We start from the raw sequence: 16,186 nt of genomic DNA on the forward strand, positions 1-16,186 counted from the left end.
ATGATCAGGTTATCAGCTCTTAAAAAAATATAGAGCCTTCCTAAATTAATTGCACACTTGATGATTCAAATAGGTTTTTGCTAAAATTATTTTTTATCTTTTTGAGTAACCTGATCTTGATTGACAGCCTTGAACTCTAACTTCCTAAAACAACTTTAAATTTAGCTCTAAATATGATCCCTGTCTGAAAAATGTGATGTGCTGTTGAGAACCTTATTTGGTGAATTAGAGAATCATGCTGTGGAAAATCAAAGACGCATGAGCGAATGTAAGGCATACAAATATGGACTGCAAAAATTTTAGAAAAATATTTGTCTGCTGAAGGAATGACAACAGAGCACTAAAAATAAACACTAAAAATCCTCCTCCCATTTTTTAATAGTCTGCTTGAACAGCCTTTCATTACTGAGTTAGTAAAGATTGTATCTGAGAAGATTCTGGTTTTATAAACTCCACTTATGTGGTTGCTATAAACAAACACACTTAAAATCCTGTTTATTGTCAACACGAAGGTGGGTTCTATGTGTTGTATGTTTGCAGAGCTATAGAACCAGAGTACATGAGATTAAGTGCATTCTCCAGAAAGGGAGGAAGGAAGTATACTATCTGGGATGGAAAATTCCACAACAATAAATATAGTATATTTGCTAGACAATTTGAAATGTAACTACAGGTATTGGTTTATACTTTTAGTTTTGTTTCCTTGTTTAGCAGCATGTTCCCAGTCCACTGTATGCTGAAATAAAACATTTGCACAGCACCAACTGATGAATTTTCAATCTGCATATTCATATTCCATTTGAAAAATTTCACAGCAATTTCTTGCTATCACAAAGCCAATTAGATAATCACTCTCCTAATATTGTGTCAGGGGTACTGGACAGTGAAAGCACTGTATATCAAACAAAAACTCTTTTGTACTTTGTCTATATAACCAATTTCTTTCTGAACAGTCCTTTAAAAAGGATTTTGAAAAGGTTGATATCTAAAAAGCGACTGATTTTCCTTCATCTTTGATTTCAAAGACTCTCATTAAATATATGAGTTTCAAATATGAAGATAAATATTCAATCTTTGGATACTGAAAAATAATATTTACTATAAATTTACAAAGATGTGCCTGCATTTCAGCTTCTGAATTTGGATTTGGACCAGATCAGCACAAAGACTGCTACAGAAGGATGTAGGATGCCCAAGGAAGATGCACTGGTAACTACTCTCCAAAAGCTGAGTAACTTTTGGATAGTAACTAGATAATAACTTTTCTTAACAAAATATCAATGCTATTGTATATCACTGGGAGAAATACATTTCATGTGAAAGAATAGAAAAATCCCTGAGCTGCTGATCCATTTGCCAACAGATGACAGAGAGAGAGAGAGCTGAGAGATCAAGGATGACTACAACTGCCTGAACAAATGAAAATTTAAAACAATTTTCCCTTTGAGATAGTAAAATTGTTTACTTCCCATCCTAAACTTGTATTGAATGATACAATTGTATATATATATATATGTATATATACAATTATATATATACAGTGCTCAATCTTTTCACTAAAATGTATGATACTTCCTCATAAATTTAACACATTTCTCATAACTCCAATTTCACTAAGAGTGCTCATTAATGTGTTTTTTTACCAAAGGGAAGAAGATAAAACCACACAATATACTTAAGAGAGCAGAAACACCTTCACAGAAACAGCCCAATTTTTTTTTAATTAAAAGCTGGACTCTCTCTCTGGGTTGTCAGAGATGATATGACTCCTTTTTACATTCTCCACTGTTCTCATTAACACAGTCTGTCAAACAGCTTAATGGACGAGTTTTAACATGGCCCCACACACCACTTATCCTGGTCTCAGAGCAGTATTTAGAACTTCTAAGAAATTGTCCGCATTTTAGAACTGATGTTTGAATTAGCACTGGGTTTAACAAGACAAAACATCAGCAAAAACATCTCAAAGCTGAATCCTATTATAATTACAAAGGGTAATTAAAAGCAACTACAAGAGTGGAGCTCTTTAGCTCCTTGTTCTCCACATTCATCCTGGATTCTGTATCAAACATATGATGGATTGTCCAACCTCACTTTAGTGAAGTGGTTTTTTCAGTTTAGATTAATACACATTTTTATTCTACCTGTAACAGAAGGTTGTACAGGTTGGATCAGGTCTGGCTGCTTGAGAGGATTTCCAGAATAGACAAACCACTCTTTAACCAAAGGACAGGTTCCACCTAAAAAAGACAGAATTGGATCAGTAAGGCAAATGCAAGTATTGACACTACTGTAACAGCTGGGTTAAGCTGTGATCAGGATTCCAAATAGAAGGCACTTCTTGATGACTTGTTTGCTCAGCTTCAGAAACAAACCAAGAAAAAATTGTTTCAGTATCTTTATGACAAATCATCAGAACAAACAGAGTTTCAATTATGTACTATAAACATGAGTTTGGACTGGGGAACTGCAATCAAAACTGTAAATACAAGAGTCTGTGGAAAACATTCTGAAACAGGCCTAGGCTTTCCCAGCCCAAGGCAGCTCAGGAAGCTCTGGAGGCATGTGGCATAGCTCAGGGACCTGCAGGAGCAACCTCAGTCTCTCAGCACTGTTACACTGCCACATATCCAGGCAGAGCTTAATATGATTCACCTTCCAACTTGCCCTGACTTTTCTTGTGTCAGGGTTTGAGCCAAAATCTTAATAGGGAGGCCTTGATGGCTATTTGAAAGCAATGGAGTCATCCCACCATCAGATGCAGAGCTTTTACAGCCCATTGTTCTAGACCTTTTATCAAGCATAAAGGAATTGTTTATACATAATACTTCAAGTGGCTTTCCCAGTTCCTAACCTGAACCCTGCTCAGCCCCTCTAAAGATGGCTCTTAAATTAAAAACTTGACTTCAGGAATTGTGCATCTAACTACTTGATGCTTAAAGAAACCCAAACAAACCAACCTACAGGAAAAAAAAAAATCATGCATTTGAGAATTTTTGAAATGCATACTATCCAATTTACAAAAACCAGCTCAAAATCATTCAAGAGCAAGTCTTCGTTAAAAAAAAAAAAAACAAAAAACAAACAAACATAGAATCAGTGCTACTATCAATGTATTCTGTCCAGATTTTGGTTATGGTACCCATGTCATAGTGCCCTAAATTTCCTCTCTGTAGTCTGGTAAACAGTATGAATTAAAGAGATTTAGCTAGTCCTGGGCGCTTGGAGTAGAGTTTTCAAATATTTCCTTTTTTTCCCTACCTTGTCCCTTTCCAGATTCACAGGATTGCATCTCTAATTTCTTCCAGCTCTCAAGCAATACTGAAGCCATTACCCTTTAAAAATCCTACCTTTTAGCACCAATTCCAAACTCCCTAAAATTTACTGCACAAGTATTTTTGATGCCATGTGAATCCTAACCAAAACTTCCCCTAGATTAAACCAAACCTTTAGATTAAAACAAACTTTTCCAACACTGTCCTTTCCTTGTCTACCCAAAAAGGTTTTCTCACACAATTTCTTGATCTCACTTATAGCTCAATGCTGGAGATAACTGTTGACATGAATGAAAAAGTAGTGTGCTAGGGTGCAAGGGCAGGAATTCCTCAGATTAGTTTCTAATGTCAGGGGTGAGAGAAGGGGAAAAGAACACTACAAAATCTGTTTTACAACCCTGCTTCATCATTCCTTCCTTCCTTCCCCATGGACCTGCAGCACAAACTCCCAATAAAGGTGAGGGACTGAAGAACCAACACATGGAGTATGAGGGACTGTGTTACACATGACTTGTCATGCTTATCTATTCAAAAACCAATGACATTAAAAATAAAATTTAAAATGCCTACAGTACAGGGGGGAAAAGCCTTAAACTGTACATTCCAATAGCTGAATAATCTCACATCTTGATTATAAATCATGGTCTCTAATAACATTATTTCATGAACAAACCCCTTCCATCAAATAACCCAAAGTCACTTTCAGAAACATTCTGATGTTTTAACATTCAGTTTTAAGATTTAGTGTGTGGATTAGTCTGCTTTGTTCAATTTATTCAGTTCACTCAGATTCCTAAATTTTAGCCTGGTTTCTTAAGGAGGCAAACCTAATGCAATTAGGACATCTGTCTTATAATTAATTCATGGATGCACTGGTCTCCTTCAACTAAATCTGCCAAGGGAGAAGTGATTTCAAATGGATTTCAAAAGTCCTAAACATTTTGTGAAACTGAAGACTCAGCTGACAGAGGTTTTCTATTAGGGCACCAATTGAAAGAAAGGCAGGAAAGCCAACTTACCTGTTGTATCCAAACAGACTGAATGGCAAATTAATACACAAATATCTGTAGAAGAGCTAGAGGTGAGAGAAAAGCTAGATGGGATTTGGGAAGAGCAGGAAACCATAGGGAACATGTTTAGGAATACCATATACTGCAGGAGGGCATTGTCAAGGACATGAGGAGAAGTTAAGATGGTATAAAGAAACATGGAAATAGAATAACTTCGCTGGTGAGGAGCATTGCTCTTTATGAGTTCCACAAGTCGCATAAATACATATCAAAATGTGTCTTGATCCTAAATACCAGTGAGAGATTATTTTTGACATCAACCATTGAACTCATGCCCAGTAAAAAGGGAAGCTGAAGGAAAGTCTACAGTTTCATTCTTTACATGTTTGTGAGTGTAGGTACAGACATAGTCCTACATCAGCTGAGTGCTTTTCATTACTATAGCCCATTAGTAACAAACATATATCACTGTTCACATAAATAGCCAAATAAATATAGCTGAAAGCAAGGTCCTGCAAACTGACAGCCTGTGAACATACCAAGAACAAAGCGGAGATATGATTTCTAAATGTCAACCCTCTCTGCATGGAAATGTCTTGGGGAAAAGAAACCCCAACTTTTTCCCCATAATGCATATAAAGAATATCACCAATTAAATAATAAAAAAAAGCAGTTCCTTTGTTTAAATAGATTCTGAATGACCTGTGAAAACACAGCTTAGGTAGCCTAAGGAAGCTTCAACTATGTGCAAACCACAAGAGAGCTGGAAAATGCTGTTATGTGTGTTCCTCTACACCTGCAACAGCCCCAGCTCTCCTGAGCAGTCACTGGTGATAACTGGCAAAAATTCTGCTATGAGACTGGTTTTGACAGTGTCAAAGCAAGAATCAGTCTGGCCTGCTAATGTAAGAACTGGGAGTGATGCCAGGACTTCGAGGAGCTGGCCACGGGCTCAGGCTACATTACATAACCTCCTAATTGGCAATGGACATGCAGGTGCAGGTATTTTCATGGACTGTGTTAGTGCCAAAACCTGCTGGCTTTGTTCTGAACCTTTTGCACACATAAGAAAGCTTGGCTGGCCTATCAGGGTGTATTATTTACTGTTATTTCCCCCTCCTACTTGAACTTTTCCAAAAGTACTTTTTCTCAGAAAGATGCTAAAGTGTTGACAATTTCTATCACTGTATGCAATATTTCACATACTGATCAGAATGGCTCAGTTAATTATAAGCGCGCTTTTGAAATACACAGACAACAAATGCCATGTTGTCAGAATCAGCCCCCTATTTATTTCTGTAGGGTCAAAAATAAGGCTGTGATTCTCCAACATTTCCATGAGTAAAGGTACAGGCACCACACACCAAACTATACCAAAGGCAATGTTATATAAGCAATTGTTTCAGCAGCTCTGCTATCTTTTACAGGCAGGCACTGATTTGCTCATTCCCACTCCCTGCCATTCCCTCGGGGTGTTTCAGCACAGCTGCTTGTGGCTACACAGAGCCAGATGGGGAAACAGACAGGTTAGTTACCTGACTACAAAAAAGGCAGGGAAGAGACAAGGAGGCTATTTTCAGTTTCTCAAACTAGGCCACCACACAGCTGCACAAACAGCTGCAACAGCACAACTGAGACGATGTGCAAGGATTGAAATGAGTGGCTGTGCAAGAAAATTATTTAAAGTAGCACTGATAGGAAAAGCAATGCATCCCACTGTGGCTTCAGGCAAAGTGGCATGGTAAGGGCCAATGGCTTCAAGGGATATGACATTCTGCTCCTATGGATTTGTGGGTCTCCTAAGCACCCTTAAAAATCACAATCTAGACATTCAGAACTAACAGTCTCTTGTTTCAGAGTAGGGCAAACAGTTTACATTAGCTTTAACCTGCTCTTACTAAGACTGCTTTTACTAACTTTTGGCTGCTTTGTCAATTAACAGTAAGTAAGCAGATTTGCAAACTGCAAAGAGGTTAGTTTCCACCATATTTTAATTGATAATATTAAGGAGTAAGAAAGAGGATCAACTAACACATGACCACTGCAAACTGGAACAAACATTGTGTAGAGTAAGTCAAGTTAGCTTCAAATGTGCTACATCAGCAGCTGTATATGGTGGCAGACTCCACATGGACTAATTTAATTTGCTGTCTTATTCCAGCAAACTCTTTTACAATGCTAACTCAATGTCATTCTACATTATACTACAACCTACAGACAGTGTAGACTAGTTCTTCCCATCCTATCCCTTATCAAATTACAAAAACCAATCAACTTGATCTCATCTGAGGGAAACTGGCAAAGGATTCTACTTTCTTTGTAAAGAACAAAGTTTTGTAAGTCTAGCAGTGAATCCATAAAACCTAACACTTACACATACCCTTGACTTAGAAGCAACTATATACTGGAATAAAAAAACAACTCATGAACTACTAGGAAGTGACATGGTTAAAGCAGTTAGAGGTAGACACATGCATTGAAAATGCAGATTTAATAGAGGCACCCATGCAGACACAATCTACCTACCTTTCTGGAAGGGTTAAGGACTGACTTTCTAAATTATGACTTAGTTTAGAAAATTATCACTAGAATTGGAAGCCTGAAGTGAGTATAAACAACCCATGCTGTCATTTTATTCTAAAATCACTTCTTTAAAAGAAGACAACTCTCCCATTAAAATTTCATTTTCAATATGACTCTAAATAAACATTTCTGTATTTCAATTCTAATCTTCTCTGAGTACTAAACCCACTGTAACACAAATGCTAACCTGCCTACTACCCTGCCATCCTGCAGCAACAACTGTTAATTAGGAATTTTGGCCTGGGTGTTTCTGAAAACATCAATGAATATCCTGCTGTTTAGATGAATAAGTAAAACCCAACCAAGTTATAATTATATACAAAATTTGGAGGCAGTACACCAAAAAATGAAAAATGACAGATGTGCATGATTACTGCTGGGATTTTTGTTATTCTCTTTAAATTGCTATGTAAACTCTGATTCAGTTTTTCCTATTATGGCACAACTTCAACCTCTGGCTGCTGAGTGAAATCATGTACTTAATTACCTTTTTGTGCCTTTCTAAGCAAACAGTTTAATATTAGGTTTGATGGCGGTGTACTTTCATCAATAAAATGTAAAGCGATTACCACGGAGAAATCAACACATTCAAAAGAATAAAGCTCAGTACACTTTTAATTTTCAACTCACTGGCTGAAAGACACTGTAAAGATAACACTTAACTAATGGAAGTCTTAAGAACATGAAATTGCTGCAAGGATATGAATAAAAACCTCTCTGTCTTCAAGGAGAAGAATGCAAGGACAGATGTAAGTACCTGCTACCGAATCTGTTTATACCACTGGATAAGGAAATCATATTTTCTAGAACTTGGATGAAAGAACTAATAATAGCTGGCATGACTACTTGCATTTGTATTATTACAGTAACTGTATTTGACTGCTCTGAAAATTGCAGACTTAAAATCAACAGAAGGTAAAACTTTAACAGTGAATTATTGTTCTGTAAAAGTGTATTGCAACTCACTAATTCATCCAGAGCCACACTTACCCAAGAACATTAGGTTTCATATACCTTCAAACTTTCAAAAATCTCATAAAGACCATTGCTTTGCTCAATTTTTTGATCATTAACAACTTTCACAACTTCCCATTTAGCAAGGAAAAAAGCTCCAATTTTTAAAAATCACTTTAAAAGCACTGAAATGGAACAGCATGTAGAAAAACCCCCACAATTTCACATTTTCTCTTGCTTCCATAAGAATTACATTTCAGCTGTTCGGAGTTTTTATCCTAAATGCATTTTCTATCCTAAATGCTGATAAAGCCACTGAAGCAATGAATTCAAGATTTCATATTTCAAAATTGAAAGTACAGTGGTGTAAGTGGTTTAATCCTTACCTTTTCCAGACTCCAGCAAGATAGAATAAATATGCTGACGAGCAGGGCGGTAGATAAGTGCCTGTCCAGGAATCTCTCTATCAAAGTCATCTTCCAAGGAGTTGCTGCAGTCAATCTCTCCATGACTCAGGATATTGAAGATTGAATAATTTTCAGATTGGATATGCTGTTCTTTAGCCAACTGTTAGTTCAAAGAAGGAAGAAGGCATTATCTCCAAAGTTAAGAATAATCAAAAAGTAACAACATGTGTTCACTGTTTGAGGAAATAGGTATTTCTCTATCAGTAGAAATGGAGGGAATAGCCAGGGAGGGAACAAGTGCTTTTTCAAATAACACCAATATAATTTATTTTCATCTTTTTGTGGAGAGGAATCCCGAGGAAAACTGTCATTACCTTTCTAACCCCTCCTTTAATTCTAAAAATTTAAAAGCTTGAACAACAGTTTTCTAGAAAGTAATTATTCTTAAAATTAATTCTGAATTCTAGCATAGCTGCCCTCCTTTGGTCACCTGAAAATGTATCTTCCTTCTTAAAACAGTGAGTGAAGGCATAACAAAAAGCAAACTTTCCATTTTATCACAAGATTAACTATATAAGACAGCTGCATTTCTTTCCTGACCTGACTTGGTGTAGTTTACATTCTGGTAAAATTAGAATACCTAATTTCACCATACTTTTACTTTGCAATAGCTCTCGACTGTGAAAAGAAATGCCATGTACTCTAGTGAGGAAAACCAGGTCTGCAGGCATGTTGCTGAAAAGCAGAATTAACAGCATCACCCAGGCTGCACATTAACCATGACTGGATGCAGACACATCTGGCTACAGCAGCTGGCTACAGGCAGCCTCAGTACTAGCAGGGTCTGCTGGTCTGGAACAGCCTAGGTGACAAAGAAACAAAGATGCTCTCAGCATCATTCTGTGCTCATCAGCACAGAATTCCAACCAGTAACACTGGCAATCTGGATTGGTCAAGTGCACAGACAGACAGACTTTCTACTGCACAACGCCAGACCAAAACTTGGGGTGTTTAAACAGCTGAGCAGAGTAAGTATTTCCATGGGGTGCCACTAACAAATTCTCCAGGACCTGTGCCATACACTGAGCAGGCATTGATGTTTCTCTGCTCTACATTCCCTGCATGTGTTGTGCCAGTTGTACTGTGTGGGTTGTGCCATCCAGCTGAAGCTACCACAGATTCTTTCACCAGGAGTTACTGGACCACTGGCCAGAAACAAATTCATTTCTGCAGAATTCCAGTATCTGCAAACCTGGGAACTCAGCAGGTCAAAGCTGAAGTCATTCACTGGGTAATTACTGATCAAAAATAATTCTACTAAAATGTCATATTTTCTGTGTACAGTGCCAATCAAAAGAGCACTAATACAATAAATTAAAGGTTTCCCTGCCAGAAATACTTCAATATTCCTAATATGTGTAAACAATGTAATCCTATCAAGTATACTTTTGTATAAAATAAAAAGAGAGCATCAGGTATTTCTAAGCATGATTTTAATGAAGCACTGAACTATTGCACAGAAACCAGATGAGACCATCAACAACACTAGCTTATTGCAATTTGCCAATAAGCTACATATCCTTATGTGCTGAAAAAACTGCAAGCTGATTTCAAAAGTACTGCTGTATTCAATGTCTGTATCTTGAAAAATATTTCTGATTCATACCTACAATCAGCTAGAAAGTTATGCTCTTCTGAGAGAAACAGCAACATGAGGCTGTGCCCTCATGGTGGGAATGGAACTTTGTGTGCCATTTACGTGAAGCTCAGACAATGTGCAAGGTAAGCAGAACTACATATGGGCTCCAAAATATGAAGCAAAGCACACACATTACATATACAAATATTTGAACACTTGTAACAAAAACAAAAGAGTTTTACAAAAAGTTAACATGTCTAACATTTTGACTGTAATTTCCTTGGCCCAGGGATTGGCTTCATGTAGGATTCATGCAGCAACAGGGAAGCATTCTTCAATGGAGTTTCTAAACATTATTATTTTATTAGAGCAGTAGCTCAGCATGATGCTTCAGAACTTCAACCCTTCAAATTAAAGACCAAGCCAAGAAATAATGACCATTTGTCATAAAGACCACATGGTACATTCTCTTAAGGAATAAGGATATTGCCACTATTGTCCTGGCCATAAGCCAGCCTAGATAATTGCATTCTGGCTGTTTATTCCTTGCACTTCAAGCAGAAAGAGATTTTTCAACACCTTATTATGATGTATGGCTGCCGATTTTTTAAAATATCTTCTATTTAACTACAACAGAAAAAAGCGATATGTACTGTAGCTATGTGTGGTGAATATAACAACCCAAATATATCTACAGTTTAGCTGAAATGAGCACTGCATTACAATGCAGTTATAAAATGTTTTATAGTCTTTTTAGAAAGCAAAATGTAAATTATATTGTTACTTTACAGTAACATGAGGAAACAAAAATAGTTTTAAAGAAAATGCTCAAGATAAGCAAGAGAAAGAAAAAAAACTTCTGTGTTTGAAGTCTACAAGGACCTAATAAAATAGGGAGTAACAGATGGCTAATATAGGGTCTAAAATACACTTCCTTGTATAGATTTTTTAAAAAATCTCAATATGTTATCTTAATTGCCACGAATTGACAGAATTGTACTCTAGACTTACTGTTGTACCATAAATTCTGATGCAAGGTAGCACATTTTCTATTAGCCAGGTACACCACCCTAAGCTAATATATCCAATTTCCCAGAGTGACTCAATCTGCCATACCGTACCTTACCCCCACATCAGTGCATCGCTGTCTATGTGGGATGCCATAACTAAAACTTGCTACTGCACCCCTGCCCTTTGGGAATTAATAAACACATTGAAGTGCTTTTGGGTCATTCAGGGACAAGGAAAACAAGGAGAATTTAACCTGAACCAAAAATACAGACTTATTGCATTTGACACTGTCCTGTACAACATCCTTGTCCCTGAACTGGAGAAGCATGGATTTCACAGACGGGCCTCTTGGTAGATGAGGAACTGGTTGGATGGTCGCACTGAAAGAGCTGTGGCCAATGGCTTGATGTGCAAGGGGAGGCCAGTGCCAAGCGGTGTCCTCAGGGGTCACACTGGGACCAGCACAGTTTAACATCTTTGCCAGGAACATGGACAGTGAGATCAAGTGCTCCCTTGGCAAGGTGACACCAGGCCGTGTGGTGCCATCCACATGCAGGAGCAAAAGGATCCACCCAGAGGAACCTGGACAGGTGGGCCTGTGCAAACCTCAGCAACTTCAACAGGGCTGAGTACAAGATCCTGCACTTGGGTCGGAGCATTCCTGACCACAAATACAGGCTGGATGGAGAATGGATTGAGAGCAGCTCTAAGAAGGGCTTTAGGGTGTTGCTGAGTAAGCAGCTTGACCTGTGAGCTTGATCAGCAATGTGTGCTCACAGCCCAGAGAGCCAGCTGAACCCTGGGCTGCATCCAAGGCAGCGTGACCAGCAGGGCAAGGAATGGGATTCTCCCTGCCTGCTCTGCTCTGGTGACATCCTACCTGGAGTGCTGTGCCCAGCTCTGACATCCCCAGCACAGGAAGGACTTTGACCTGTTGGAATGAGTCCAGAGGGCTGCAAACGTGATCAGAAGGCTGGACTATGTCTGCTATGAGGACAGGCTGAGAGAGCTGGAGTTGTGTAACTGGAGAAGACAAGGCTCTGGAGACACCTTAGAGCTGCCTTCAAATACCTAAAGGGGGCTACAAAAGAGCTGGAGAGGGACTTTTCACAAGGGTGTGTAGTGACAGGACGAGGGGCAATGGATTTAAACCAACAGAAAGTAGGTTTAGATTAGATATTAAGAAGAAGCCCTTTGCTGTGAAGGTGGTGAGGCACTAGACCAGGTTGGCAAGAGAAGAGCTGGATCATCCCTGGAAGTATTAAAGGCCAGGTTGGATGGGGCTCTGAGTAACCTGGCCTAATGGAAGTCTCTCTGCTCAGGGCAGGGGTTTGGAACTAGGTTATCTTTAGTCCCAACCCCAACCATTCTATAACTCTACGACATGATTCTGCAGGAGTTTCCACGTCTCCACCACAAGCAATTTCAACTTCTAGCATTCTTAGCACAGCTACCTTTGATACCTCCACTGCAAGGCACAACCAAGCAGATCACTGACCAGCTTATGGCTGACCTGTGGGCTCTCAAAGTAAAAACCAAGTCAATACACAAATTATATTAACATGGGAAATCATATAATACATGGGAAGTACGTTTCTGTGTCCAGGTGCTGGCCTAGACAGGAGCTGCTCCCCATTATGTGACCTAGCTGCCATTCCAAAATGAGAGAAACTACATTTTATTAAATGTGCTGCATCTGTGATCATATTAATGCATGCAATAATCATAACTGGAGCTCTACTTAACAGACAAAAGATTCCTGCACAAGCAAATTGAAATCTATAGGATTGATGTACCCATTACTAACTTCCATTAACTAGTCATGGCAATGAAGTGATCATTAAGGTTTAAAAAATAAGTTACCTGAAAGATTTCTTTATCTTGACAGAGGGGTGATTGTTGTTGAAGGGATAACATTTGACAAATTGTTTCATTGTAAGGAACCCATGGAGACTGCTGCCCAGGCAAAAGGTAGGAACTCACTCCTCTGCAGAGCAATGTCTTGTCTGATCCCAGAGGTAGAATCTCTTCCAACTTTTTCAGGCTGCTGTAAGAGCATGGAATTTTTGAGATGTAATCTGCTACAGACATCAGTATGTCTGCTCTTCTGCTGTAGCTGCAGCTCCTGTGGGAACTCTTGGTTAAACATTTGTTCCAAAATCCTTCCAACATGCTTTCTGGAACAATATCATTGCCAAGCAAGCACGCAAAGAGAGGAAGGTGCGCCAAACTAATACCCAGCACACGGCAAAGGACTTCTCGAGAGTACATAACAGTGACCAGTCTGTCCAAATGCAGGTTCTCAATGGAAAAGTAGGGACATGTGTCATAGATGAGGTAGTCACTATCTTGCCCCAGAATTCCTATACATTTGTGCTGCAAACCATATGCAGCCACCTCAAAGTCTGCCTCTTGCAACGTGCAGACTGTTTTTTGACCGAGTGATTTCAGGGCATAACGGGTAAAAGTAGGCAGAGCTGAAGGAAGAACAAACATTTCTCTCCCTGGCTGTATCCTGTTAGTCTTGATAAACTGAAATAATCTGGCTATTTCCTCAGTATTCTTCATCCTCCGTTTGATCCACTCATCTCTCTTTTTCTCTTCTACCACCCCGTCGAAGTAGAACACCAACTTGATACCAGCTGCTGTAAAAGCATTGATAAAATCCTCTAAAGCAGCAAGGTACTCTCGCCACTGGCCACCGCACACCCAGGATTCTGGAGTGTACCAGTGTCTAACACAGCTCATGGCATCTACCACGATAACAGGAGGGCAGTCAGGATGATCAATGCGATGCTGTTCTGCCATTTGTCTCAGATCTACCGTTTGGCACGCATGTGAGCATACTCTTGCCACAAATCCCTGCAAGCCTCTAACACCCATGGCTGATCTCCAAAACTCACAGCGGTCTGAAAGAAGAGAAATAAAAACAATGTTCTAAGATGCAATACTGGAAAACAATGAAATTCTACAATAATACTTTTAAAAGCTGCTTGGAAACAGAACTGTTATTTTTCTGCATTTGCTGATAGTTCATTGCTGTATGCCAGCTTTTAACAATTTGAAAGAGTTTACATCCCCTCTGCAAACCGAACATAGGTAGTCATTCATTTTCCCTTCCACTTCTGGCTTTTATATCAGTGAAAAATATAAGTATCAAAAAATTCTGGTAAGTATGACCAAACAAAATTCACTCATTCATTCACACTGAATGAGTAAGGCTGGAAGGAACCATGAGTCCAACCTGCCTGCTCCAGCAGGGCCATCCTAGAGCACACAGCACAGGATTGCGTTTGGACGGTTCTTGAGTATCCCCAGTGAGGGAGATTTCAGGTTAATAGCGTATAGAGAAGAACACAATACAAGAAAAACGAGGACAGATTTTGGTTTTTTATTTAGAAATATACAAGCTTACAGTATTCAAAAGGTAAAGGAAAGTGAGTTTACAAACTACAGTGATTAGACAGCTTTTAAAAGCATTCCCGAAACCTATCAGTTAAAGACCGAATTCTGAATGCCACCCTCTTTAATCACAGTCTGGCTTGAAAAGGACCTCGCAGAGTGCGGGGGCCACCGCGTGCAGCCCCGGCAGGGCCAAGTCCCTCGCCCCGGAGTCCGTAAGGCTCCCGGACCGCGCTGCCCGCGCACCCCAGGACCGGGACCGGGACCCCGGGACCCGGCGCCCCGCCCCGCCCCGCCCCGCTCCGCTCCGCCCGGCCCAGTCCCGGGGAGTCCCGGGCCCCGGCCCCGCCGCCTGGCACTGACCCGAGCGCCGCTTCCGCTTCCCGCGGGGAGGGCGGGGCCGCGCCTGCGCAAGGCGGCAGGGCGGGGCGTGCCCGTGAGGGGCCGAGCCGGGCCTGTGGAGGGGCCGGGCCGTGCCTGTGAGGGGTCGGGCCGTGCCACTGGACTGGCTGGCGCTGGCAACCGCGTCTGTCCCCGCCCGCAGGCTGCGGTCCCTGGGCTTTGTACGGCTACAATGGGGTCGGAGGGGCTATTGTGCCCCCGAACAAACCCGGCCGGCACGAGGGGACGGGGCGGGGGACATGAAAGCGTCGCGCACCGAAATCGCTTCAAACCCCCCGAATCGCACTCGGGAGATTTATGTCCCCCCGGGCAGCGCGACCTTTGGCGGGGGGCGGGTTCGTTTTTCATTGGGCCGATTGCCAGCAGAGGGGAACCCCCGTTGTCTCCCGGGCCGCACGTTATCCCGGGATAACGCCCTGGGTGCGGGCCGGCAGCGAGACCCGCTCGCAGCCCGCCGGCAACAGGTGGGGACCTGAATAACTTCACATCTTTCCGGGAGGGGCAAGAGGGACACGGGGGAGCCCATGGGAAGATTAGATCAGATGTTATTGCCGGTGAAAAATTAAAGAGAGCGGTGCACTGGGGAGTGCAGATTAATATATTTGGTGACTCCGAGTGCACAAAGCCTCACCATTGTGGCTGTGTCTGAATGCCTGTGAATAGGACGGAGCATATGTGGCCTGTCACCGCAGGTGCCCACATCTGTTCGTCTCCGGGCAGATGCTCTCAGAAAAGGGGAGAGCATTTCCAAAAGCTCAGGCCCGCCCCATCCATACCCATCCTCTTTCTCATAATCACCTTCTGCAGAGTAGTTTTTGCCCGCACCTTCTCCTACCCCCTGCCTACCCTGAACACGGAGAGATGAAGAAAGAAATAAAAACTGCACAAATTGGAAGTGGCTTGGAAAGCTCTGGAAGCACGTAATCAAACTGCTGCCCCCTCTCCTCCCCCAAAGTTTATTAGCAGCAAGTTTTGCACTGCAGCCAGCGTACAGTGCACAAGATGCACACACTGTGCAAAGGGGGGGAACATAAAAACCCTTCATGCATGAAATGCAACACAGTGCAGCAGCACTCTGTGCTGTCACAGGGCTCTAGAGAGTGACCTGTGCTGGAGTGGCGGTTTGCAGCTACTATTTATAGTTGTGGCTTAAGATGATGTTTAATAATGCTGAGCAAAAGTTTTCCTACAAGAACTGGCAGAGACAGTGAATATTGCTACTGAAGTTGGTAGCGGAACGGGATCTTTCCAGCCATCCAACAGAATCTCGTAGCTGCTATGCAGAGCATGTTTTTGAGGAGTGCCATCCCATTTTTTATCACCTGTACACGATCTAAGTCCTATGGTTCACCCTCCCTCTGTGACCCTGCTGCCAAGACAAGCCAGGCCTCAGTGCTGCATGGGGTTGCACTGGCCTCGCTTTGCAGGGCAAAAGGGGTGCTGGGGTGCAGGATAAATATCAGGATCAAGGGATATTTAATGTGGTAAGGCACTTCAGAAGGT

General features: G+C 41.1%; 1 protein-coding gene across 4 annotated transcripts in view; it reads right to left on the reverse strand.

Annotated features, from left to right (window-relative positions):
* Window positions 1-14,674, reverse strand: part of FAM120B (family with sequence similarity 120 member B) — a 48,532-nt gene extending 33,858 nt beyond the window's left edge. For all 4 annotated transcript variants that reach the window (XR_010439581.1, XM_064708574.1, XM_064708573.1 and 1 more), the window contains exons 1-4: window positions 14,645-14,674; window positions 12,743-13,788; window positions 8,209-8,389; window positions 2,145-2,240 (exon numbers count right to left, since the gene is read on the reverse strand). Coding sequence is in view for 3 of the 4 variants with exons in the window: in XM_064708574.1 (XP_064564644.1) it covers window positions 2,145-2,240; window positions 8,209-8,389; window positions 12,743-13,762 (1,297 nt within the window). In the remaining variant the exon portion in view is untranslated. The remainder of the gene's footprint in view (window positions 1-2,144; window positions 2,241-8,208; window positions 8,390-12,742; window positions 13,789-14,644) is intronic.
* Window positions 14,675-16,186: the final 1,512 nt, after the last annotated feature.

The sequence above is a fragment of the Zonotrichia leucophrys genome, chromosome 3 (genome assembly GCF_028769735.1).
Source record: "Zonotrichia leucophrys gambelii isolate GWCS_2022_RI chromosome 3, RI_Zleu_2.0, whole genome shotgun sequence".
Taxonomy (NCBI): domain Eukaryota; kingdom Metazoa; phylum Chordata; class Aves; order Passeriformes; family Passerellidae; genus Zonotrichia; species Zonotrichia leucophrys.